General features: G+C 39.2%; 1 protein-coding gene across 1 annotated transcript; it reads left to right on the top strand.

The window, feature by feature from the left end:
• Nucleotides 1-692: 692 nt before the first annotated feature.
• On the top strand, nt 693-20,915 carry LOC118776425 (microtubule-associated protein 1B-like). The gene is made up of 7 exons (XM_036526772.1): nt 693-1,056; nt 4,289-4,390; nt 10,891-10,973; nt 12,290-12,430; nt 12,719-17,597; nt 18,151-18,386; nt 18,993-20,915. The coding sequence occupies exons 1-7, from the start codon at nt 876-878 to the stop codon at nt 19,146-19,148; spliced, it is 5,778 nt and encodes a 1,925-aa protein (XP_036382665.1). The 5' UTR covers nt 693-875; the 3' UTR covers nt 19,149-20,915.
• Nucleotides 20,916-26,487: the final 5,572 nt, after the last annotated feature.

Below are 26,487 nucleotides of genomic sequence, written 5' to 3'. Positions count from 1 at the left end.
ATAAAGGAAAGGACGTTGTGACAAGGACGTATTGTCGCTAACGGTCCGGCCATAGTTATTTTCGTCATTGAAGGGTGGACTGCCTTGGAAATGGACCAGGGAGGTGTTTCATCTATGCGCCATCGCACTTCAATGTCCTCTGTATGCATCAGAACACGTTAACCCACCCCAGCTTCCCCGCGCAGGCTGAGAGGAGCTCACGCACCTTGAACGTGGGTTGCGTAAACCGCGAGAAAGCTCGCTAACAGACTTAAGTTTGAGACCCCAATAATATCTACTGCACTTGGCTCAACCACAATGACTAATTACTGTATAGGTGAGCATATTACAGCAACACCCAGTACAATCAGATCGATAATTCTCAAATGGAATAATTCTCGGCCGAATAAATTCGGTACCTTATAATATTGAGTTAAGGCTTGCTGAATATATTTTCGAAATGCAGACAACTAACGAAATTGGCGCACCGATCTAAACAATTAATTTACTTTTTTCTATGTAATCACTCTGTATGTAACTTGAGTTTGTATTCCCGCTCGGTATTCATCCGGTATTGATTATTAAACTTTCCATAATAGCATCCGATGAACTTCAAACCTGTTGAAAAACACACAGAACTATTATTGTTTACAACGCCATGCAACTGTTTATGTTTTTCACTTTCCTTATTTTGCTTCCGCATGGTTTGATTCGCTACAGATGACATCAGCTGAGAGCTAGACCACCTTGGTTCCGAATGCGTTTATACTTCCCAGGGTCCTAGTCATGACACGATGTCTGGGGGTATAAAAAAGCGAACCACTCCTTCCAAGCCTAGTCCACGCCCGGTGGTCACCGCTTAGTTCCCAGCTAATCATACAGACAACGGTCTAAGGATGGCGACGTTGCTGGAGTCGGCAGATGCAGAGCCGCTGTGTAATAGCAATTCAATGACTACCCCCGAAGCTTCAAGTCTTTCCCACCGATTTGTCGACAACAAATTTTATCTGCTTGTGGTTATTGGGGAGATTGTTTCAGACGATCACCTGAAGTGTGCCATTGCAGATATTGAAAGAGGTAAGTACGGATTGTTTCCGTTTAAAATACTGTTGCAGCAACAGCCTTTGTTAGCAGGACGTTAAGAGATGTGTGACTCTGCTGCGGCAAGGGAAACTTGGTTCTGAATCATTTTTGAGGAATCGTATGCAACCTTGAGCTTTGGGTTGCATCGTTTAGCAATTTTTGTTGGCCTAATTTTATTTCCAGATGCATAACATTAACAGCGAAACTTTCTGTTGAAGGTTTCACCATGGTTTCCTTGTTGTCTGTGTGGTGATGGAAAACTACTGCACAGCCCCTCCCTTTTGACAACTGTGGGTACCACAAATGAATCAGATAGCATCTTTCAGCACTGTAAATCCCCTTTCCTTAAGACTGCGTTGCCTGTTGCCCGTAGTTTTCGAAGAAAAGCAAAGAATAGCTATATAAACTATACCCAGTTTTTGTCGCTTTATTCTCATGTTGTTGTATGCAGCGAAGTTGCACTTCATGTGTAATTCATAAGGTTTTTTATTGCCAATGCGCCAGCAGACTAAAACAATGCGCTGTCTCCTCCTCCTCCGAATTACCCACGAGAATGCCTCGTTCTTCTCTTCTTCGCTTTGATATAGCGTAGTACTTGAATGTTGAATTTGCCTTAGTTTTTCACGATGAGTCGTTGATTACCGTGCAGAAACTTGTAACGCTTTTGTGGGATTTTTTCGTCGATCTACTGGATTGCCATGAATAATACAACATGCAATGGCAGACTTTTTTACATGCGAGCTGGAATGCAGCTCCATGTGAAACATGCGTCATTCTTATTATTGAACCATAACTAGCACCGATATCAGCCATTAATTAATACATTCTACGCTGACAGCTGATTTCAGAGATTTGCAGCATTTCTTATAACACGCATTATAGCACTTGATTCACAACAAGCTTAATAAACATATTTGTTAAATCATACACATAACGACATGATTCGGACTGTAAATTATAGTGTTTGTTTTGGATCAGTGACGCACAGATTTTGCGCAGGTACTCTGAGCTGTAGCTACAGTGATGTGGGATAGCTCACCGCGTTCATTAACCCTACAGTATAATACATAACGTACCATAAGGGTAGTGCATCTGCAAAGAATCAGCACAGCAGTAAGAAAAAAAAAGGAATCTCATTCATTCCATACATCCCTTTAGCTCCTCTCATCCGATACCGGTACGTGGGCGTGGCTCAGTCCGCACTGCGGTCCCTACGGAAGCTCGCAGAGGACTTCTCAGAAAAGGCCGTTTCAGAGAGAGACGTGCAGAGTGTGCGGTTGACATAATTTATGATTTGACCGCTAAAACAGAAGAATGTGCAGCGCAATGGTCAAAAATAGCATTGTATTAATAGATTTGTGCTCGTTTTGCCCCAGGATCTATTATTGGGTTGGTCATTCCTATAGTCTGACGTTTCTGTGAACAAATATTGAACAAGTACTAGGTAAAGAGTATCACATTTTAAATGATTTCAGTCCAAGGTTCAAATACCAGAAGATACTGTCATGTTACACTTCATGTAATTATTTTACTTGGACATTATTTTTATATGGTATTTTCAAGTCACATACATTTTTTTGCCACTGTTTATTTTGCACATTTGGAACACGTCATGTCCCAATGGGAATGGTGTATGTACATAATGTATACATAAGGGCTACAAAGATTCAGTTCTTGAATGGTGCTTGCCATATGTCTTTCCAGAAATCATTGTAAATCTCTTGAATGTTCTGTGTATGTTCTGTCAATAAAAAAGCACACAAAATTGCTTGCCTTTCCCCCCATGTTTGTATGTTTTCTGCATTTTAAACTCAATATACTTATTCACCATTGTATCAGATTTGGAAAAAAAATAATAAACCTGTTTCTGATGAATATCAGTTTTTGATCACGTCTTTTCTTGTTTTAATCATCTCATATCTTGTGTTTGGTGACATGTAGCTTGAATGTAGCTGTTCTAATAGTGTGGTTGCCATAAAAAATAAAGATAAAATAAAAATATAGCTATCATAGCAAGAGCAATATTGTTGCATTCAGTAATTTTCATTAGGCGGTAATCTGTATGTATTTTATTCGGCCTAAATGAATGATAATCCACATCTCCTCTGTATTGATTGTTTTTACAGCATATAGACATAAATAAATATCTGTAAAGCTTCTGCATATGAAACACAATGGATTCAGCACTTCTTAGTCAATATGATATACATTATGCTTACCTTTTTGTCCCTTTTGTATTGTATTTTTATGTAATTTACTTGTTCATTAAAAAGGCAAAAAAGTAGGCTCTATGAACACTAGACTTGAGGATCATACAAAGGTGCTTAGCATCTTGGATGTCTTGACCAAATGACATGACCAAAGATCATTTTTATATTCCTCTCATTTCCCGAACTCTCTAGAATGTTTTGCATTAATAATAAACAGGAAGATGTCATTGCAAAAATGGGTTTGGGGATAAAATGCACCATTTAAGGAATTTGCTCTTGAAGTAATTAGTATACATGTCTGTGCTTAACATCAAAAATGAAAAGAAATTATACTATAACCCGTTGGTCACAGAGGTGAATGTCTAGCTATAAAATATGCTAACAAGTATTTTATGACTGAAGGCTTCTACCTCTGAGTGTGAAGCCTGCAGCTGTGTTTAAACTCAGGAGACAGTGGATTTTAAATGACTCCAATTTCTGTCTCATTTACATATATATTTTTTATTTGAACCCCATCTCTCTCCCTTCTCCTGACCATTACCACACCTTCGTGTGTCTACAGCAGTGTTGAGAATCAAAATAAGGGGCAGTCAATTCACTTCACACATGGAAAAGCTTCTGAGTCAAGAACCTGCCTTATTGTCACTCCTGAATGATACAAGCATATGATTTATTCATCATTGATTTTATTTCAGTCATTTCATTGCCTGATCCTTCCTATTGCTCACATACGTAAAGCAGCAACACGCACTGAATTTCCATTTACCTTCATTTAAAACAACAATTTCATTCCATTTCCGTGGAAGAAATTACAGAAAATGATGCAGGATAAGTCAAATTATCAAAAGTGATCAAGGTCACAAAATGGGTGACAGTGTGCTTTAAAAAGGAAATGTGACCTTGTATGTTAGATGAATATCTGTTTTGTCTAAGGCCAATGCTGTGTAATTAACAGTGTGGAGTAACAGCAGGTCAGTTACTCCTTGATGTTTTTTTTCCATATATCTATCCCATAGGCATCCGGTCATGGGACACAAATCTGATCGACTGCAACTTAGACCAAGAGCTGAAACTCTTTGTATCACGGCACTCGGCAAGGTTTTCTCCCGATGTACGAGGTAAGTCAAGAGTGATCATTGGCTAATAGGTTTGTGGACCTGTTTGATATCTGTGCGCTATTATGCTCTAATACATCACTACATTTCAGCTGATTGGACATTCCTGGTTATAGGATATGAATTCTGGAATGATTAATGTTATTGGTTTTGTGCTACCAGGGAAAAGGTGAAGTATTGCATAGATGAATAAATAAATATGGAAAATATGTTAATCCTGTTCATCTCTGTGGCAAGCTACAATATTATTCAGTTTGATCAAAGCACAGTTCCTTGCTGAAATAGCAACCTTTTGTAATGAAATAGTGATGTTTTTACACTTCAAACTAGATTCCAGCCACCTACAAATCTGCCCCTGCCATTTAATTTTTCAGAAATTTGCTTTCAATTCGTGTTGAAAAGCTGTAGACTGAAATGACTCAAAAGTCATTAGGTAATGGTGGCTTAATCTATTTTTTTTTACCACCGAATTTACCATTGAATTTACCACCTATGCTTTCCCACATTGGAATAGCTCTGTTAGGAGAGTTCTCTGCTAATTGTTATAGGAAAGAAGGCATTTAATTAAGGCTGAAAGTAATCAGGGCATTGTGATGAACCTGGTGTCACATGAGGTCTGTCGATGTGAATGCAGTGTGCCCTTGACCATAGAGGCACACTTTGGCTGTCCCTCTTTATATCATGGCAGTGGAGCTTTAAATGTAATAATAGATTGACCCTGCCAGCAGTCAAATGGAAACTAAGTTCAGAGTCCTAGAGGTTCACAGTCACGACATGCCCTCAACTACCCTACTGTGGATGTTGTGACTAAAGGAAGATTACAGTCTAAAGAGTATGAAGCATTTGTAATTATTTTTTGCTTTAATATGATGTGGGGTGGTTTCCTTTTTTTTGTAATAAACACAGGTGTTGATGTTACAGTAGGAGTTGGCCATCTTTGATTGAGCCATGCATCCCTCATGTTACACTTTGATGTTGGAAGGGTTTTATGATCATTTGGTTTTGAAATGTGAGCATTTGAGCTGGTATGGGTGGATTTTGACAGGGAGCTTGTATGAGTAGAAACCTGACTTTGTGCTCCCTGCTCTGAAAGCTTGGGATATGGCCAAAGAGGTGGGAACCTATTAGTTATTAGAGTAAATCAATATATCGTCTCTGGTCTCAGCTTTCTTTTGGACAATGTCTTCTAATGGTTTACTCTGTTGTTCCTGCAACATCCAGCAGGCAGCTGTTTAGGTATATATAAAACTACTTTCACATCACTACTATGACATTACTGCAATGGCACTGAAAGAAACTAGCCGTTTCTGTGTATTTTCGTTATTGATTTGACCAGGCCAGCGGTAAATCGCTAAAATCCTGCAGTGTTTCTGTGCCTCTTTCATTATCTTGGTGCCTCATGCGGACAGGGCTGCTCCTGTCCTTGAGGACTTCTGGGATATTGCATTGCGGTGTACAGTAGCTGAGAGGGTTGGGCAATTAGCAAAGCAGACCCATTGTTTTGCCATTGTTTGCGGTTGTCTGAGGCTGCACTGAGACTAAGATGATGAACAAATGATGGAGAAAAGTCTGCACTGTAGACTGTGCAGGTACGTGTTTGTCTGGGTTTATTTAGCCCTGCTGCAAAGACTGGCAAGTTATGTAAGGTAAAGCCTTTGCAACTGCAGTTTCATTTAGTATATTGCACATGTAGTGAGGTCCCTTTGATAACTTTGGAGTTGTGAGTGAATATAAATGTTCTTTGCTACAATAACAAGAGTCACACTTTTTTGTTGAACCTAACAAATTTAAACTAAACCATGTCCAGAGTACCACCCCATGCCATGGATTAATGTAACGTTTTTATCTGTGTACAGGCTTTCACAATCTTATATTTTCATTTCAGGAAGCACACATGTATACGGAAATATTCTGATTATGGCTAAACATTCATTGTTCATTGACTCAAAAGTAGATCCAAACATTCCAAATTTTGCATAAATATTTTTAAAATGACCTTGTGCGCATTTATGAAAGGAACCTTGACTCAAAGTGCATATTTTAGAGCTGCAGTTTAGTTATTTAATACATTAGTCGTTGGTTTGCAACATTGATGAAGAGCAGAGGTATACAGCACACATACTTTGGGAACACTACTTACACAAGGCACTGTTTAAGAAGACTATACCCCTTTCATTTCCTTTGTACACCTATAAACTACCATGTAACTAAATTGCACTTAATGGAAAAATACACTGGCATTAACCTCAAATGAATTGGTACCCTTGCCTGAAGGCTCAGACTGTCTGTCTGCCTGAATTGCTATCTGTCTGTTCACAAGTGTGTCTCAGAAACAAGTAGTCCATTTCATTTCAAATGTTCACACAAAAAAAGGGTCTACATTTGTTCTTCCTTGATGCTTGATCTTATCTGTATTGGGATCCACCATATCAAATCGCATTAACATATAGCTATAATGTACACATGATGAGGCTTTTTCACTGTTGTGAATTTACTACTATGGGGAGAACCTGTTCAAGGAATGACATATGCCAGCACATAACTGAAATAAAATGGTCAGGGTCTGCACTGCTAGACTGTACTTTACATTAAAATCAATAGCAAGATAGTACTGTGTTATTCAGTGGTACTGCTAATTCAGTGCTGATTTGTACTGGCATAGGATTTCTGGGATGTTTTTGTATATTGCATATTATTGTATATTGTATATATAAATAAAACATTTTATTTACTTATAACACCAATATTTGGAATCAAACCATTTGGTATCAAAATGTGTGCATTTACCCCTAGAAAAAATATTTATAGACCCACACTAACATTTTTATTGTTGGATGCAAGCCATTTGTTTTCCTTCACGACTGTAAGAATGGACACTTCCTGTGGGGTATTCAATTAAGTTATTTGTGAAATAGAGGCATTGGGGACTGGTTCAGAAGGATTAGGTTTCCTTTTCCACTCCTGATACAACAGACATTGGCAGCGATTCTCAAAATGTAAGGCACTACACAGGAGTAAAAATGTATGCTAATGGAAGCAGAGAACTCATGCCAAGCTGTTACTTCAGTCTGATCAATGAAATCTTCTTCCCATTTGTTCATCCACACATATCAGCCATTGGAATCTGGTTGTGACTATGATCATCTGTTTAATTTGTGAAGTCTGTTAGCTACATGAATTTTCAAGGAATACATAAAGAATTAATATTATATGAATACGCATGATCTTCACTAAATGAGGAAAATAATCTGTGAAGTAGCATAAAAATCCAAGTTTGAAGAAATTGCTGAATGAGGCATATTTTTTATATGATTATGATTAGGTTAATGTACAGTAGAATTGTGTTGAGTGTAGATGTATGGTTGGTTGTTGAAGGCTTTACGTAATGATTTATATGAACCTCAGCTTAGGGCTCTAATATGACTGGTGCATAGTGGTTTCAAGTCAGGAGGCTAGAATGGCCTCATTTGCATGAAACCACAAGGTATTTAGATAATTAACTGCAAGGTTAATTATCAAATTCTGGTCATATACAGTACAGTGCAGTGGACAATCAAACCTCGGGTGTTTCTGATGGACCATGTGAAGAAATGCAGGAAAGTTTCAGGCTGTAAAATATAAATCAATGATCAACATATTGATTAATTGCAAGGGGTGATGGGCTCATGCATCTGAATAAATCAAGTTATTTCATTTTCACAGAGATTCCCAGGAGTTATTCCCAGATAGATGGCAAAGAGTTTGTGTCTGTTTGCAAACTAGGAGGGAAGTAATTGTTTTCATCTGGGCATATGCACGACTATGGCAGTGTCTTAATAATGGGTTGGCAATAAGAACTGCAATCTGTCGACTACATTCATTTTTAAATAGTAAATCAATTCTAGGCAGTGACAAGACATAAATAAACCACAGGCACAGCAATGGCAGATTGTGGTGTCTTGTGTCAGTTAGTTTTGGCATATTTTAATGCTTTCCTTGAATTGGATTTTAATTTTTTGTACAATTACTGCACTGTCATGATATTTCACAACATATGAATTGAATTTGCATTCAGTAGCAATGCAGTACCTTGCAATTAACAAGGTTATGAATATAAATGCAAAAAATGTAATGGAATAAATGAAGTTTTGTTCAGGGAAATAAAGGAACCAAGCCATGGATGGGGTCATCATTTTACATATTGTCTAATAAGAGAGTCTATTGTTGATTAAGAGCAACTGTAACTGGGATGGATTGTTTTTTAAAAATAAGCTTCGAAGTACTCCCCCAGCAAAACATGCACAGGCTTAAATGTATACAGAAAATAGAAAGGCATCTTGCAGATCTGTCTGTGTCTGCAGTATGCTGTAAAAGGCATAGAACACTTATTCATAAATCATATCATGCCATTTCTAGCTAAGAGAAGCAGATATTTCTGCAGAATAGAAACCAGCGGTCTGTTGGTTTACTTGTGAAAATGGATCCCCTCAGCAGAAATCTGTATTACCACAACAGGCAGGCGTTATTGCATTCCAACTGACAAATAGCAGGGTATCTATCACCATGCGTCAAGGCCTCTCAAAGTGAACAGGAAGTGCAGGTCTCCATCCTGCCAATGAGCCACAAATCTCAGCAGAAAAAGAGACCAACAGCACAGTTCTGTACGTGAGGCTGTTACCAAAATGAATACCTCATGGATGTATTATATGTAACTGTTGCTTTTTTTCTGCAGGGGGGAGTGGAACAGCACTTTATGGCAGAACACTGTGTCCTGAATTTAAAAAGGAAGGCTCTGAACACAGGGTGCTTGGCCTATTTTCCATGTTAATTCCACAGTGCCTCAATACCATACTACATTTGGGTGTTGCTTTTAGTTTATAACAATTGTTTACCTGCCTGTTATTGCTTTTAGATCACATACAAATGGGGTCCTGTGTACTTATTTATAGTCCTTTTATAGTCAGGTTGACACATTAATCCTTTAACATTTTACTTTTAACCAATTAATCTATGCTTGGCATACTAAGTTAAAGATGACCATCTCTGGAATGGGGTGTAGAATTTTATATCAAAGTAACATTTAATTAATAATATGCTTGAAACAGGTTTCAGATTCAAATTCGAGACTGCCCTCTACCCCTTAGCAAGGTCATTAACACAACTTGCTGCTGAAAATATCCAACCATATAAAAGGATCCTGTGTACAAGTCCTCAAGCTGTGAACTGTTATTTGCCCTAGATGGAGGTTTCTGCTTAGCAAATCGATAATGAAAACAACACACTGAAAGGACGTGCTATAGAAGAATCTTTCTGTGGAAGTGGATTTAGATCTGGCAGAACCCTCCCAGCAATACCAGACTGCTTCAGACCTTCTCAGGTCACTGGGTTATAAATTTGGGAACACCCCTGTGGTTTTCAACCCAGGCCAGTCACTAAACATCATATCTGCTTTTGTAAAAATGACAAGTGATGTCCAGGAGCCTCAAGACAATAGACACCCCTCTGAGGTCAAAAAGCACAAAAATCACATTTTGGCGATTTTACGGTGATGACTCAATTGCAAACATTGGCATAGGCCTTTAGAATAATTTTGGACACATTATAAAATCGTTAAGGTTCATTTTTAAATGATAATATCAGGTACTCTACTGCTTTCAAGATTTTATTTGCCAAGGTGACAAATCTCATTCACCTAACTTGGTTATAATCCACTAAATGTACTACAGTAAGCATTGTTTTATTTTTCAGTGGACCCAATATACTGTATTTGTTCCCCTTTAAAACAGCTGTAAAAGAAAAGATTTTCCCAGTTCATACTGCATTGAACACCATTTCCGAGAGTGATGGGGGCCTGGTGGAGCTTCAAATTAAGGCAGGGAGCAATTGGACATGTGCATCAGGAATGATGTGTGTGAAATACTATCAGAGCAGCAAAGTGCTGACACTTTGGTTTACAGTGATCAGCCATGCAAGACGGTGCTGACAGTTGAAGGTTTATGGCCTGGTTGGTCCTTTAGCAGCTTCCCACACCATACATGGTGTGTTTTGAGAGATACTGATAAAAACCATGGGTTTGGTTATGCTGCTGGGGGAAAATATAATTTCATATGTTGTCATATGTTCATATAAATCTTTTGAAATGCATTTATTATAGCAGAGTTGGAAAAAGCTTTTAAAAAGCAAACATGATTGTAATGTATTGGTACACCTGTGTTTGTGCAAGGAATTGAGATCACAAAGCAATAGGAAGCCCTCAGTAATTTTTGATGTCCATTGTTTAGGCATATGAAACAATTTAAGGATGGAGATGGGAAACATGATTACTTAGGCAATTACAATGTCATTAGTTGTATGACGTTCATAAAAAGCATAGGAAATAGCCATCTACAGGCACACTCTTTTGTATTTAATCAGCTGAATGTGTGCATTTGATTAAGCCAATGAAAACTTGTATCAGTATGTATCAGTACTTTTAAGTTGTTGAAAAGCACATTGATACAAGATAATCATGCTATGTATTTTAGGACAGAAGATTCTGCACCATAAAAGCAATGTCCTGGAGACAGTGGTGCTCATTAACCCCTCTGATGAGGCTGTTAGCACTGAGGTAAGATTTCAAAGATTGACTTATGCTCTCCAGTGAAATATACCCATTTTTCACCAAAAACATTTAAGATGGCCTTCATTATACCCAGGAATGATGTTCGACCAGTCACAATTATACAAAGCTTTTTAAATTATTTTTTTAGTTCAAGGTGATATAAGTTTAATAACATTTTAATAAAAGCTGGGGCAAGTTTATGAATATCCCATCACTTCACTACAGACAAAGAATAGGCTAGTTTACTGTCAATCTTCAATATAAGGACAAAGGCAAGATTAGTTAATCTGATGCTGCAAAGTAGAGGACACGGCAAACCGCAGTTGTAGCTTGTTCCTTGTTCATGACAGCACACATCAAAGGATATTTGTCAAAGCTCTGCCAGACACAACAAATGCAGAGTTTAAAATGGGGCCAAGGTGATTTTACACATGGGTGTGCTTTCTTGTGAAAGCAGTCAGTTGGATCAGAACAATTATCTGTGCTGCACTATTAAATAGAGACACCAAATATGTATATTTATATAATATATATATATATGTATAATATAAATATTTATACAGTATTGCTAAAATAAGCTACCAAACCTGGCAGTCATCAGGTGAGGTTTTTTTTAAAGTAGGTTATTTTTTCTTTCTTTTATATGGCTGTAAATGGAAACATTGCATTTGGATTTGTCAAATGTGTAGTGGTCAAACAAACTCTTTGTCAACCTATGTAATAATGTTTTGCTTATTACCTGGAGCCATTCCACATACCAGTGCAAACAGAGCAGCTGTCTTTCTGGGGATGCATATGTTGCAGAGAAATGTAGCATATGTATGCATTTCAGAGGTGCTAACGTTATCATCTTGCAGAGCAGGATGTATTTAAAACCCCCTGTGACAAAACATTCATAAAATGCTCCTCATGATTATAAGAGCTTGGACAAAAGATAATGCAAGATCTGACAACATACTGTAGCAAATAACCCTGAAATACACTGAAGTTGATGTGAGTCAAAGGCAACTATTGAGGCCAGATCTCCCAATTCCTGTAAGCAGGACAACAGCACTTAGGCTCAGATTGAACACATTTGAGATTTATGTTCTAGGGAAATTCTTATTTGCACCCCCAATTACTCTGAATTTTGTAAAATTGTTAGTCTCTTCACATTTATCAATTTGTGATTATATATACTTGTAATACAAATATAGTGGTGTCAGGGCTAGAGGGATGAAGTAAATCAAAAAGAGGTGTATTTTCTGAAGCTAATGGAGGGTAATGTGTGTCCTGGGTTTCTGTAATCCATGGTTGTTTTTTTTTTTTTTTTTTGCCTCTAGGTCCGTTTGATGGTCTCAGATACTGCCAGACACAAACTGCTGGTACTTTCTGGACAATGTCTGGAAAACACTGGAGAGCTCATTCTTCAGTCTGGGTCCTTTTCATTCCTGAATTTCATAGACATCTTCACCGATCAAGAGGTGGCTGGGTCTTTGGGAATGTCTTATTGTATTGATAACTTATTTACATTATTTATTTACCAGATTTAATTCAAATGAATAATTAAATAAATAATTAAATAAATATTGAACAGGCCAACGGAGAATTTGAGTGTTTGGGATTCCTCAATGAATTCTGTTGTGGTAATGATGCTATTGTAGCTTCATTGCAACTACGCATTTTTAGCAAATCTAAAATAAATTTTAAATTTAAATAATAAATCGCTAAATTATGAATGTATGCCTAAGACATTATTCTCACTTTAATAGATCGGGGAACTACTCAGCACCACTCATCCAGCAAACAAAGCGAACCTTACCTTGTTCTGTCCAGAGGAAGGTGACTGGAAGAACTCAAACCTGGACAAACACAATCTACAAGACTTTATCAACATGAAGCTGAGCACTGCAGCAATCCTGCCAGAGATGGAAGGCCTCTCGGAATTTACAGAGTACCTGGCAGAGTCTGTAGAAATCCCATCTTCATTTGATATGCTGGAGCCCCCAACCTCTGGAGGATTTCTAAAGCTCTCAAAGCCATGTTGCTACATCTTCCCTGGTGGTCGAGGAGACTCTGCCTTGTTCGCAGTTAATGGGTTCAACATGCTGATCAATGGTGGCTCAGATCGCAAGTCCTGCTTCTGGAAGCTGGTCAGACATTTGGACAGAGTGGACTCATTACTACTGACTCATGTTGGAGATGACAATTTGCCAGGAATTAATAGCATGCTTCAGCGTAAAATAGCAGAATTGGAAGAGGAGCAGTCACAGTGCTCCACAGCTAACAGCGAGGGAGTAAAAAATCTTATCTCTCCTGATCTTGGAGTTGTTTTTCTGAATGTCCCTGAAGATCTCAAACAACCAGAGCCAAAATTCAGGGTGAGAAGGACCAGTGAGGAGGCATTCCGAACACTACAATACCTGAACAAACTGTCCTTGAAGCCAGAGCCTCTTTATAGGCAGGTTGGTAATTCTACAGAGCCTATCATCTTGTTTCAGAAAATGGGTGTTGGCAGGTTAGAGATGTATGTACTAAACCCAACCAAAAACAGTAAAGAGCTCAATTACTTTCTGAAACAGTGGACGGGTAGTGAGAAAGACAATGCTCCTTTCCTGCTTCCAAATGGCAAAAAAACTAACATCCCTGTTTCTTGTTTAACCTCAATTTCATCACTGATAGTGTGGCACCCAGCTAACCCCTCTGAAAAGATAGTGCGTGTCCTGTTTCCAGGTAATGCCACGCAACGTAATATTCTAGAGGGTTTGGAAAAACTCAAGCATCTGGACTTCCTGAAGCAACCTGTGGTTACTCAGAAAGAGTTATCGTCCAACATCTCATCAGCATTGAAACAAGCCAAACTGAAACACAAAACTGACAGCAAGGAAAGCCTTAAGTCAACTTCAAAGCCATTTCCCATTAGAGGACCCACAAAAGAATCAAAGGAAGAGACTCCAGAGAAAGCAAAAGTGGATGATGTAGAGGCAGCCAAAGAAAAGACTAAGAAACCTGAGAGAAAGGAAAAACTTCTTGTGAAAAAGGAAAAGCCAACAACGCAGACAAAAGATAATGAAGTCAAAGCAAAATCAGAGCAGACATCCAACAATGAAACACCAGAGAAAAAGAAATTGGAGCGTAAACCAAAAACACCAAAAGAACAGGTGTCACCTAAAGAAACTAAGATAAATGAAAAGAAAAAAGAGGGACATGAAGTCAAGAAAGAAGTTGTAAAGAAGGAGGAGAAGCTCGTCTCAAAGAAAGAAGAAAAAACTAAAAAGGATGAAAAGGTGAAAAAGGAAGAAACTAAAAAAGAGTCCAAAAAAGAAATAAAACGTGATACACGGAAGGACTCTCCAATGAAGGAGGCTAAGAAAGAAGAGAAGAAAGAGCTTAAGAAAGAGGAAAGTGATCAGAAGAAAGATGTGAAGAAGCCCTCTAAAGATCTGAAGAAAACTGCAGCTGCTCCAGGGGATGCCAAAAAGCTTGTGCCAAAACCTAAAATTCAAAAGAAAGAAGATGCAGCAAAGAAGATTGTTGGGAGCCCTGGAAAACCGAAAGAGAAGGGCAAAATCAAAGGAACAAAAAAGGAATCAAAATCTAGTGATGCTGCTGGAGTTTTGGCTGGTGTTACTGCAGCTACTGGGATCTCAGAGGCACTTGAATGTGAAAGATCTCTGATGTCTTCTCCAGAGGATCTCACAAAAGAATTTGAAGAGCTCAAGCACAAAGCTGTAAAGGACAATGAAAATATTTCTCAGACTACATGGGAGGAAAACGATTTGGGTGTGGTGATACAGGAGGAGGGAAATATGCACTCTAAGGAATCGCCTGAAGCAGATGAACGTGCAGAGTCTCTGGATGAGGGAATAACAACTACTGAACCTGAAGGAGAGAGTGGAGAGACTCCGGAAGAACTGGAGAGTAAAGGGAGGATCAACGGAGACGCTAACGAGAAATTTGAAGATGAGGGAACTGGTTTGGAGGAGTCATCAGAAGCTGGAGACGATGAAGAAAAGGGAGAGAGTGAAGAGGATGATGAGAAGGAGGATAGAAAGACAGACAAACATTATGCCACAAGAGACAGTGAAGAGAATGAGCTGGGAGTTTTAAGCAGACGAATGGATGGAACAGGTGGAAAAGAGGAAATGACATATAAAAGCACCATGTTCCAAAGAAATGAGAGTGGCAAGACAGTAGAGAGGAAGTCCCCTCAGTCTCCTCCAAGTTCTCTTCATGATGAAAAATTTTCAGTTGATGACAGTGGAGCAGCATCAGATGAGGAGAACTGTAACAAGCGCCTGGGGGAATATCCATTAGGTCACACAAGGTCTACAACTGGTGTTTCAAGTGCATCAGCTGCAGTGGGTCAAATGCCGAAACCATGGGAATTTATTAATGATGGGACAACTAGTGATGAGGAGTTTCCCACGTTTACAGGGACTGAACTGACAAGGACCTATGAAAGAGGAAAGATGTCCTCACTTCCTGATAGCCCAGACTCAGACCATTCAAAGAGTGATGCCACTGAAGGTAAAGATTATCACCCCTCTGCCTCTACAATATCACCGGCATCTTCAATTGAAGAAGACCGATATTTCAAACAGTTTGCTGCTGAAGCTGTCAGCCCCGAGGAAGAAGTAGGTAGACATGACTTACCCTTGGGAATGCCAGGCAAAGTAGCTGTTAATTCAACTAAACTTAGCCCAGCTCCCCTCTCACCACTCATAAAGACCCCTACAAGTGATTGCAGTGTGAACTCTGACTTGACACCGACTGCTGTTGCAGGACCTGTTGGATCACTGTCTGAAAGTGCTCGCTATACATCTTATTACGAGTCTGTTGCAGATGAACAGGTAAGCACACACTCTGACAATGCTGGAAAGTCGCACAGTGACATGAAAGTTTTTAGTCATGGTACCAAGAGCTCTTTAGAAGAAAAGTCTGTCAAAACCACGAGGGATCTTTCACCTGTATGGGCAGATTCCAACATGCATGGGGCATTCAAGGAGGAAAGTAAAATGTCCATATCAGAAGGAACCACGTCTGACAAGTCTGCAACACCAGTTGATGAGGTTGTTGCAGAGGATACATTTTCCCATATAGCGTCTGCCTCAACTGCCTCTCTTGCCACTAGCTCACTCCCAGAGCCAACAGCTGATGACGTCTCCCCATCACTGCATGCTGAAGTGGGCTCCCCACAGTCAACAGAGGTGGATGACTCCTTGTCTGTATCTGTAGTCCAAACCCCAACAACTTTCCAGGAAACAGAAATGTCACCATCCAAAGAAGAGTGCCCCAGACCAATGTCAATTTCTCCAGACTACTCACCTAAAACGACTAAGTCAAGAGTGCAGGACTCAAAGCAGTCACCGGAGCAGTCCACTATGTCAGTGGAACTAGGTCAGGAGTCTCCAGATCACTCCTTAGCCCTAGACTTCAGCAAGCAGTCTCCTCAGCATCCATCAGCTGCTAGTAGTGTGCGTGCTTCTGAGAATGGCCCCACTGAGGTGGATTACAGTCCCCCTGGCAGAGTGGGCTCTGGGTTTGTGAAGGGAACCATGTCTGCAGTGGAGAAACCAGTACTTTTCAAAGACTCTGACTCTGCTCTAGTGGCTTCAGCCTCTCCTTCAGATGCCTCACAGTCTACCCCGTCTGTTAACACTCCTTCCCAGACGGCCTCTCCTGTTAAAGCCAGTGATATGTCTCCATGTGCTGCTAATAATCTGGCATACCCAGAAAGTATAATGACAAAAACTACGTCACTAACAATTGGAAGCTCTTTTGCACAAAACAATGGGTCAATAAAAGGTATGGAATCCATGCAGAGTGAATCTTATCACAGGGAGGAGCTGCAGAAAAATAAACCAGACAACCAGAAAGGTGCTGGTGCCCCCAGATCTCCAAGTGACACTAAGAAGTGTCTCTCACCTCAGTCTCGAAGTGATGTAGATTTGTGCTTGGTTACCTCCTGTGAGTACCGTCACCCAAAAACAGAATTGTCTCCATCTTTCATCAACCCAAATCCTCTGGAGTTCTTCGCCAATGAAGCTAAAGCCCAAGAAGATGAAAAGCCTTTGGCTAAGTCCGGGGGAAGGCCTCCCCTATCCGGCGGAAAGCAGTATGGCAGACAGTGTGAGGAAACTCCGGCAACTTCTGTAAGTGAATCTGCTCCTTCCCAAACTGATTCAGATGTTCCCCCTGGGACAGAGGAGTGCCCCTCCATCACTGCTGATGCAAACATAGACTCTGACGATGATTCTGAGACTCTCCCGACAGACAGAACCGTAACCCACAGGCATGTTGACCCACCTCCAGTCTCAGTCCGAGACTCTGCTCCAGCGCCACCCCATCCTGATGTCTGTATGGTGGATCCAGAAGCTTTGCCAGTCAACGAAAACCAAGAAAGCCCCTCCAAGAAAGAGGCCAGTGACAAGCCCACAAAGAAAAAACAAGGAGGTAAGACTAAGTCCTCCTCACCAGCAAGGAAAACTAGCACTGGTAAGGATTCTTTAGACAAAGTTTCAAAGACTGCATCACCAAAAAAGAAAGACCTTTCGACGCCTAAGTCTGATGTGAAAGGTGGAGGGGATAAAGATGCTAAAAATGCAACCAATACCTATACTTCAAGGGCCCCAAAAAGTGCATCATCAGGTAAGCCACAGCACCCCCATATCCCCATTTCCCTGTACCATTTTCACAATAAAGTTAAATCAGAGTCATCAGGCATACTGTAAAAGACTGAGTATGTATGATTTACTTTCATTGTTAGTGTGTTACATTCCAATGTATAATTTACAAAATAAGATTTAATAAGTTGCCCAAATAATGAGTCTTGAATATATATATATATATATATATATATATATATATGTAGGGGCCACAAAATCCTATTTTTATCATCATTTTAATAACATCATTTTAGTTACATTAAATGCTTATTTTTTTGCTGATAACATTAATGTTTTATGAAATTTGCCAGCAACACTAAATCTCTAAATAGTTTCAGTGTTTGGTTTGAATCTTGTATGTGGTAATACAATTATATAGTTTTTCTTATTGTAAATGCGAATAATATGTGTTCATTGATGTACCCCTGCCTGACTCAGATCCTGATAAATAGATGTGTTTTTCAGAACAATGTTAGGCCATTAGGCAGCATTACAACACACAATTCCTGATTGATTGGTGCCATTGTGTATTGAAGTTTCAGGCAACAGTAAGGCAGGAGGAGCCGCTTTACCCAACTGCCCCCCAGTGTACCTGGACTTGGTATACATTCCAAACCATTGCAACGCTAAGAACGTCGATTCTGAATTCTTCAAACGTGTGAGGTCGTCGTACTACGTTGTGAGTGGCAACGACCTGGCAGCACAAGAACCCAGCAGGGCAGTTCTGGACGCCCTGCTGGAAGGGAAATCTCAGTGGGGAAACAACATGCAGGTGCGTCATTCAGCTTTAACTGCTGTACATGATAACATAAATGTCACTATGGCGTTAGAAGCTTAGAACACCGTAGACCATCTTAGTGTTGTATTATGGGGGCTTGCTAAGCTAATGGCCATTTTGAAAGAAACAAGTCACCATAAAAAATACCAACCATAGGATTTATGAGAATTACCATTATTGTGCAGCTATATCTATAGCCCAGTATAAGTCTCAACCAATACAGATGTTACTGTATGAAAAATTGCCAGAGGCAGGGGCAGGCTTGATTGTACTGGCTATATATAACTAAGGTCACCTTGAAGTGAAAGTAGGCATTCTCTTAGACACCTCTGGGGAGCAATGTAAAAGCATCTGCTGTAGTAAACCACTAACACTAAATACATACTAACTCATGCATCAAAGGGGTGCCTGATTTATCAGAACAACTTGCCATTCCCTGGAAATGAGGCTGAAGATCAGTGGTCATTTCCATTTAGTCAGGAGTAGGAAACCATAGAGCAGCCTCAACTGAGAATGCTTACTTGTCTGCTTCACTCTAAAATGGCTCACTCCAGAGGCCTGAGACAGCAATTTGTTCACGGTTTCTCTCCCCAACGATAGGTCACTCTGATCCCGACCCATGACTCGGAAGTCATGAGGGAGTGGTACCAGGAGACCCACGAGAAGCAGCAGAGCCTCAACATCACAGTGCTGGCCAGCAGCAGCACCGTGGTCATGCAAGATGAGTCCTTCCCTGCCTGCAAAATCGAGCTGTGATACTTGGATGCCCAACACCTTACTCCTGAGTCTTGTGTTCCTTCACAAATTCTTCTGTGTGACAACAAAAATGAATCAGAAAAACAAAAAACTAATGGTTCTTTGAATTAATGTAAAATTTGCCAAAAGGAAATTAAATGTAAAGTTTAAGAAAACAGTCTTGATGGATTAGACACATTTCCTGAAGGGGGTTCAAATTACTTAAAATAATGTGCATCTCCATTGTCAAAAGAACATGGAAATCTTAAAATTAAGGGAATACTGCTTCTAAGCCTCATTGTAAGGGTTGTCTGTGGACACACAATGATCTCATTGTACTTGTATGTTGACTCCTGTTTGCCTGAGAGGGATATGTTGCAAATGAATATGCAGAGACAAAATATTTAAGGCATGCTCCCAGCAAATGGAACCACCACGATTAGTTATCACTGTAGTGTTGCAGTGTCATTTTTTCCTTAGGCAGCCTGCATGTCATGAGATTTAATTAAATGGCTACAAATATTCATTTACACTGGCTATTATCCTTAAGCCCAGACCAAAGGATAAAAGAGTACACATTTTAAATGCCTTAGAAAGTCAATTGAATGTAAATGAGATGCACTTACTTTTAAATGTGAAAGAGCGGGTGTATGGGATTCAAGCAAGAAGAGTACAAATCTAGCCCATCACCTGATGTCAAAAGGGATTTCTGATTGGATGATGGAGAGAATGAGTGTGTGTATTTTATGTGTACCTCTGTGATCCAGCATAAAAAACAAAACTCCTTGAATGATCCTATGCAGAAAACATTCTTCACTGAACAGTTGTCAACAGATATAGATACAAACATGTGGTCATTACTGTAATAGAAATCAGTTTATTATTTCTTAAAAGAGGACAGAATTTAAAGCATGTCCCTGGAAACACTCAACAGTAGTATTAGCCTCATCTGTACTCTTTTATAATGTTTTAAAATTGGTATTTTACTCTTTAATTTATAAGAAGATGTTCGGAAAGGTGGCATAGTCTGCTAAGTGAGAAATTGAATTTTGGCCAGTCAGACTTCACCAAGTTATTTTCCTTGCTAATAGTTTTTAATCAAAGTAATGACTAGGACTGCCACTGTATGTTTGTTTTCTGTTTTATATAGTACATGTGAATCTGTCTTGCGCTTTTATCTCTGCAATATTAGCCATATTATGCATACTATATGATATAATTTATGTGATAGCATTTAATTTGAGGTGAATAGGCTTGTGAAAACACACCCATTGCTTATAAGAATTGGCAATATTGCTTTAGATAGCATTTTCAGGTAGGAATCTTCCTAAATAGAATATTTCAGTGTACTTTGTTACAATGTCTTATACTTTTGTGATTGTTTAAGATAAGCATAAGTTTGCACTACTGTTTTTGATCTTGATCAGAGGAGAACACAGGAGAATTGTATTTTAGTATTTTTATCTATATTTAGAATATGTAATCTTTTTATCTTTCTTTTACTGGGTCATGTGGAGGAAAGACGGTTAACACTAAGCCCTTTTTTGTTCCCCAAATGCCTTAAAGACAGTGAGGAATTATTTCTTATTCAGAGATGTTCTACAAGCTACTTCTTACTTCAACAGCTCTGTGCTAAGTGTCACAAATACACCATAGGACAAGAAGATTAAATATAGAGGATGTTGATTTTCCATTACGCCTTTCAGTAAAATCCATTGAATACTGTTGTTTCAATATTGTGGATATTTTAAATGGACTTTGTGTTTCTATTTTTTTTTTTGAACACGGGCCAAATTAAAGCCCACTTCACTGTGGTGCATTTTCTGTTTCTTTTTAGTTTGTAAAATGTTCCTAAGATTTTAGTTGTTTTTTAAACTGTACTATAATTACTAATACCCTTGTGGCAGGGTAAATGGCTTGGAGAAATGTGCATGTAATATATCTAAAATTTTTTGTTTATTTAAAAAGGGATAAATAGCTCAGAGAATACATTGGAAATGCAAGCCCATTAAGTGACATGGAAACCATCAATCAAACCCCGGATATTCAACCCACTGAGTGTTGCCTTTTCTTTAGATGGTAATTGTGGTACAATGTGCATATTAAGAGGTGATCACAGGCAAGCAATGAACTCCAGGTGTTTAGGCTTGATGCCAGGCACTTATTTTCTCCTATTACCTCTAGATACAGTATTAGACTGTCTCACATTAACCATTGAACACTGCTTTGTGATGGGCTTGTCACATGTAGATTAAGTTAAGACATGAGATCATGGTGATGCAGTGAGATGAGTAGTTTATTCAAGTGGTTGGATGAACTGCAAAGCCATGTTGATGGTGATACCTGGTGAAAAAAATCAAATTTTGGTGCATGACAATCTTTCACTTCCAGAAATATTTCTAAATGTGACTCCCGGGCTAACATCTCAGATAAGAGCAAACCTGGAACTTGGAACATAAATATCACCAGATCCTTCCAGCAGTCAACAGTGCACATGATCAGTCACTACAGCGTGACTTTCAGTAATTCCTACAAGCATGAACATCCATTCTTAACATTGCAGATGGACTCTAAGCACCAGTCTGGACCCTCCCTCTAAGAATCACCTCACGCTCTTCTCTCTCCTTGTGAGTGATTGTCAATATATGTCGGCAGCTGTGTGTGGTGTGTGTCATGTAATCTTGCATCTTCCCAATCCTTTTTCAATCAAATCTAAAGTAGAGGTTAGTTTAAAGTGAAAATCTGTAGCATAGTGCTTTTTCTGATGTGTGTGCAACATCTTCTCCCACTGAAGCATTTGGTGTTATGGGAAGTACTATTAAAAATATAAGAAAAACACAATACATTTTTTGTGGAAATTCCTTTATCTGTTTGTTTTTTCCCTGCACTCAACCAATGTGCATGCATCACCCATTCATACTTCTCACTCAGTAATGCTATCATGATGTAATACTATCACATTAATACATTGCATATAATACTATTGTAATGGTAGACAGCCAGACATGGTATTCAGTGTTTATACTGTGGGTCATGAGTGATAAAAGAGAGATGCACACTCATGCGTCTAGACATGGCCACCCTATACAGTGCATGACATTTGGAGACTTACATGGATGTATACAAATTGTATACACTGAATATACAAGCTATTGAATGAAAAAATGACTAAATATTGTATGGTCTCTTAGTGAGCATGTTGAGTAGGATTAACAAGCATTTGAAACGGTATGCTTTTCTAGAAAGACACATTAAGCCTGAAGTAGATCAGTTATCAGTTTATCTTTTGTATCACTTATCCCCACTAGTTCTGACTCATATAAAATTGTTTACAGAGTTCAGTGAAAATGACAAAAGTGATAAAAATGAAAATAAGTCTGAATCCAGATTCACCAGAACAGGGTGCATGGATTACAATCAGGGAGTAGGCCCTACTACACAAGCAAGATATACTGCTGGGCTAGTTACTTACTCAATAAATACACAATCTGAATTATACAGCCCTCTCAATAACTGCAATAATATTAACTGACTTCACTATCAGCTAAATGTTCCTCTAGCCAACTAGATCCACATGGTCCTTGCTGCATGCCATACTGAAAGGACCTCTTATACCCTTCACAAATGGAACAAAAATTGAATGTTTAATAAAGTTTTATCGAGTCAAATATTTTTTTTTCTATGAGAATAATGCTTTAAAGGTGTGACATTTAAATCTACCTGGCCAAAACAGATATCACTTACATGGAGCAAATCTGTAAAAGCAAAGTATTACCCACCATTTGACAATATACATGATACTAAATTCAACCCTTTGAGAATCTGCTCATACTTCCGACATTATAAAATACTTGTGGATGTATGAATGCACCTGCCCCTACACACGTGCAATTTCAAGCTGAGGCCAGAGTAACTTGCTCTGGCCTCCCATTCATTTAGGGTCTTCGGTATAATAATAAGTATAGTTTTATAATATTGTACAGGGACGAAAGAAACAACTATTGCAATCGTCCCAACAATGACTCCTGACAGTTAAACCCGACTTGCTTCTAAACTGAGAAACTCTGATATGGCAAACTTCAGGATCTGTTCAAGTACTAATTAATCTGTCAAATGATTATGACGATGACACATGAAACAATAGACATAACTTGTCACTCAAAACTTACTTTCCGTGATCGAAAACAGCTTCTCGGGTATAACTCCGTGAAAGTATGATGTATCCACGCAATTTTTTGGGGTTCTGTGTTGCATGCTGTACATGCTGACGCAGTCAGACATATCAGACTTGTATGGGCTCGGAGAAAATCGCTGTGTTACTTTTGTCCCGTGTTAGTTTTGTACCGGCTCTCTCCTACATGTTTCAGATGATAAGTCATGTTTGAGGTGGACGAATGATAGGCGAATCTTTGCATGCAGAGTTTGCATGTCACATTCTTGGGGTTGTCCTTCACACGCCAGAAATGATCCCACACTTTGGATGATTTCCTGAGCATGTTGCTCTTAAATGTTTGGTGGTACTGGTGTATGGTAATTATTGATAGTAATTACTGCTGTATACTTACATGTTAGCACAGCTTGATTCTTTTTCACTTTATTTATAGCTGTTTGGTACTGCTGTTCTTGTTCTTATTGCCTCAGTGACAGGTATTTGCCATGGCAACCATGGAAGTTGTTTGGATATGAGTATCTGCCAAAAAATAACTATAAATAAACAGAATGAATCCTCTTGGTCTCCAGCAGGACTGTCATGACAGGTCATAGTCTGTGGAAGGAAGAGTTGGTTAATTTATGTGTCTACCTTTCGACATGTCCCGTGTGCCCGTGTCTGAGGCAGAAGATACAGAGCCATTTGCTATTGACTCTCCCTTTATATTATGGGTACAGACACAAGGATGACATCATTCAGACATGAGAGCCGGTGTGTATCAGGCATGCTGGATTGATGCCTTGCATAAATTCAGTTCATGACATGGAAGCTTCTGTAACAGAATAGTACAGCTGATGTTATACAGCAATGATATAAAATCTGAAAGCTAAAGGGTAAGCATAAAGTATCACAATGAGTTTGCTTCACATTGAGTTTGCTAATCATACATTATTCTTTATTATCCACCATGTCTGTATTTGTATATAATGCTTACAAAAGTTATTAAAGTTTGTTTCTGCCAGGACGTTGGTGGGCTTTGACAGCTATGTGAAAGGCTAAGCAGCTTCTGAATAAAAATTTAGGATTTTTAAACTCATACAAGCAAACTGTAGACTACTTGTACTTGACTTGAACGAAGAGAGTCAAATGTATATGTGCAAAGACTATACAGACAAAATGAACAGGAGTGATATACTCAGCTGAGGTAGATTTACCATACAACAACTGAACTGTGAACAAACAGATGAACTGAATCTCTCTCACTAACACCAGCATAAAACTTGCCTTCCGACCTTGACAATCAATGATGCCTGATAATAATCATGCAAGGGAAGAGGTATTAATGACATAGACAGCTGTGTGACATTTCTGCTTTGATAGCTGGATCAAATCTAAGGTCAAATTTCCCCTATTCCTACATCTGTAAGTAAAGCCCAACATCCTAAAATCGTGTGTAAATTTCACCAAAATATTGAAATTAAATAACGGTACAATACAATGTAATGTTATGGCTACTGATTACAAAGTCCCACTTTTAGGTGGAGGCAGTAACAAAACTAAAAAGAGGACGCAGATTAGCAGCTGTCTGGATTCCACCTCTGTGATCCCTCCAGATCGAAAGAAGGCCTCAGAAGACCCGACCAGGGGTGAGTGAAAATGCCAATCGCCCTTCACACTTTGTCCCTGACCTCTCCATATTAGTTTACATTGATCGTGTCCACAGGGCTCATTTGGGTAACGGCAATGTTGCAGTGCCTGCACAATCAGTGCCATATGAGATAACAGGATTCCATTGACAGGTTTCGGGTGTGTAACATAGATACATCACAATGCTCAATCCTATTAACAGTCTTGATGGGATTAGTATATTTAGGTAAATATATTCTAGAGTCACTGCCAAAGCAAGGTACTATAAGCATGATTGTCTACAGGATGACATTTACTTCTGATGCTAAATAGAGCACCCTCAAATGACCTTTACACTGCACCCACCTTCTGTCTTGATCCCGTTTACATGTTCAAGGAGCTTTCCCATCTCCAGCTGGTTTTCCAGCATCATCCACCTGCTTGATCTTGGTGACCTGTGGCTCCTGGTCCTCTTTGCCCGAAAAAGCTTCAAAAGAGGAGAGATTCTGCAGCGGCCTCAGCCAAAATCGTCCACTGGAATTCACATGAGAGGGTTCTCATGTAGAACAACTAAAATGTTCAGGGCCAACAGTTTAGTCCTCAACGATGGCCACACACTGTATCAGTGGTTACAATATCAAGTTAAATGAAGCAATCCAGCAAGATTCCTTCTGAAAGAGAGAACTAGAACTTGCATTAGAAACATCTTAATTTTGTTTTTGTCAGTATTTTGGGCAGTATTTGTCATGTTACTCAGGTGCAGGACAATAGCTTGACATAAACTATGCTATTTTCATCTGGTGAGGCCTGCAGGATTTTCTGCTACTCGGTTTTAAAATCCGAAAATGACTCTGTCAGAATGCAGAGGAGATGCACTTAGATGCCAGCCATCTGAGGAGACAAGGGAAGAGGTAAGGAAAAGAATTAATATGGTCTGAGCATTACTGCCCCACTGCATGGGGGAGGAAATGGCACAGAAATAACAAGAACAGAGCCAACGGACCAGAGATTAAAAAGTCGACAAAACATTTACATATTACAGATACAAAAAGAACAATGACACAAAAATAGCCTTCAATTCAGAGGGAGACATAACACCGCATCCTTAAGCCTTAATCAAACTTAATTAAAGGTCAGTGAAGGAGAACAACTAAATATTTCATGGGTAAATAGCGAGCATTTTCTCATTAGGTAATGATGATGACATACTAGGGATGTACAATCCTACAAAAGACTGTTAAAACTCCCCATCTTAAGAAGCAGTAAGATTAACATCGCAAACTATGACTAATGCCGCACAAGGCAGAGGAATGTTTGCCATAACCTTTGCAACACTTCCTTACAGTTTGTGTTACATTACATTATTGGTATTTAGCAGAAGCTCTTATCTGGAGCAACTCACATTGGTCAACAATTTTAACAATGTTATCCATTAATACAGCTGGATATTTACTGAGGCAATTCTAGTTTTAGAACCTTGCCCAAGGGTACAGCAGCAGGGCCCCAGTAGGGAATTGAATCCGCAACCTTTTGGTAAAGAATCCTGCTCCTTACCACTAGTCTACACTGTGGCCCCTTTGCTTT

The sequence above is a fragment of the Megalops cyprinoides genome, chromosome 4 (assembly GCF_013368585.1).
Source record: "Megalops cyprinoides isolate fMegCyp1 chromosome 4, fMegCyp1.pri, whole genome shotgun sequence".
NCBI classification, from domain to species: domain Eukaryota; kingdom Metazoa; phylum Chordata; class Actinopteri; order Elopiformes; family Megalopidae; genus Megalops; species Megalops cyprinoides.
The sequence above is the reverse complement of the archived record's forward strand: the minus strand, read 5'-3'. Positions and strand labels throughout refer to the sequence as shown.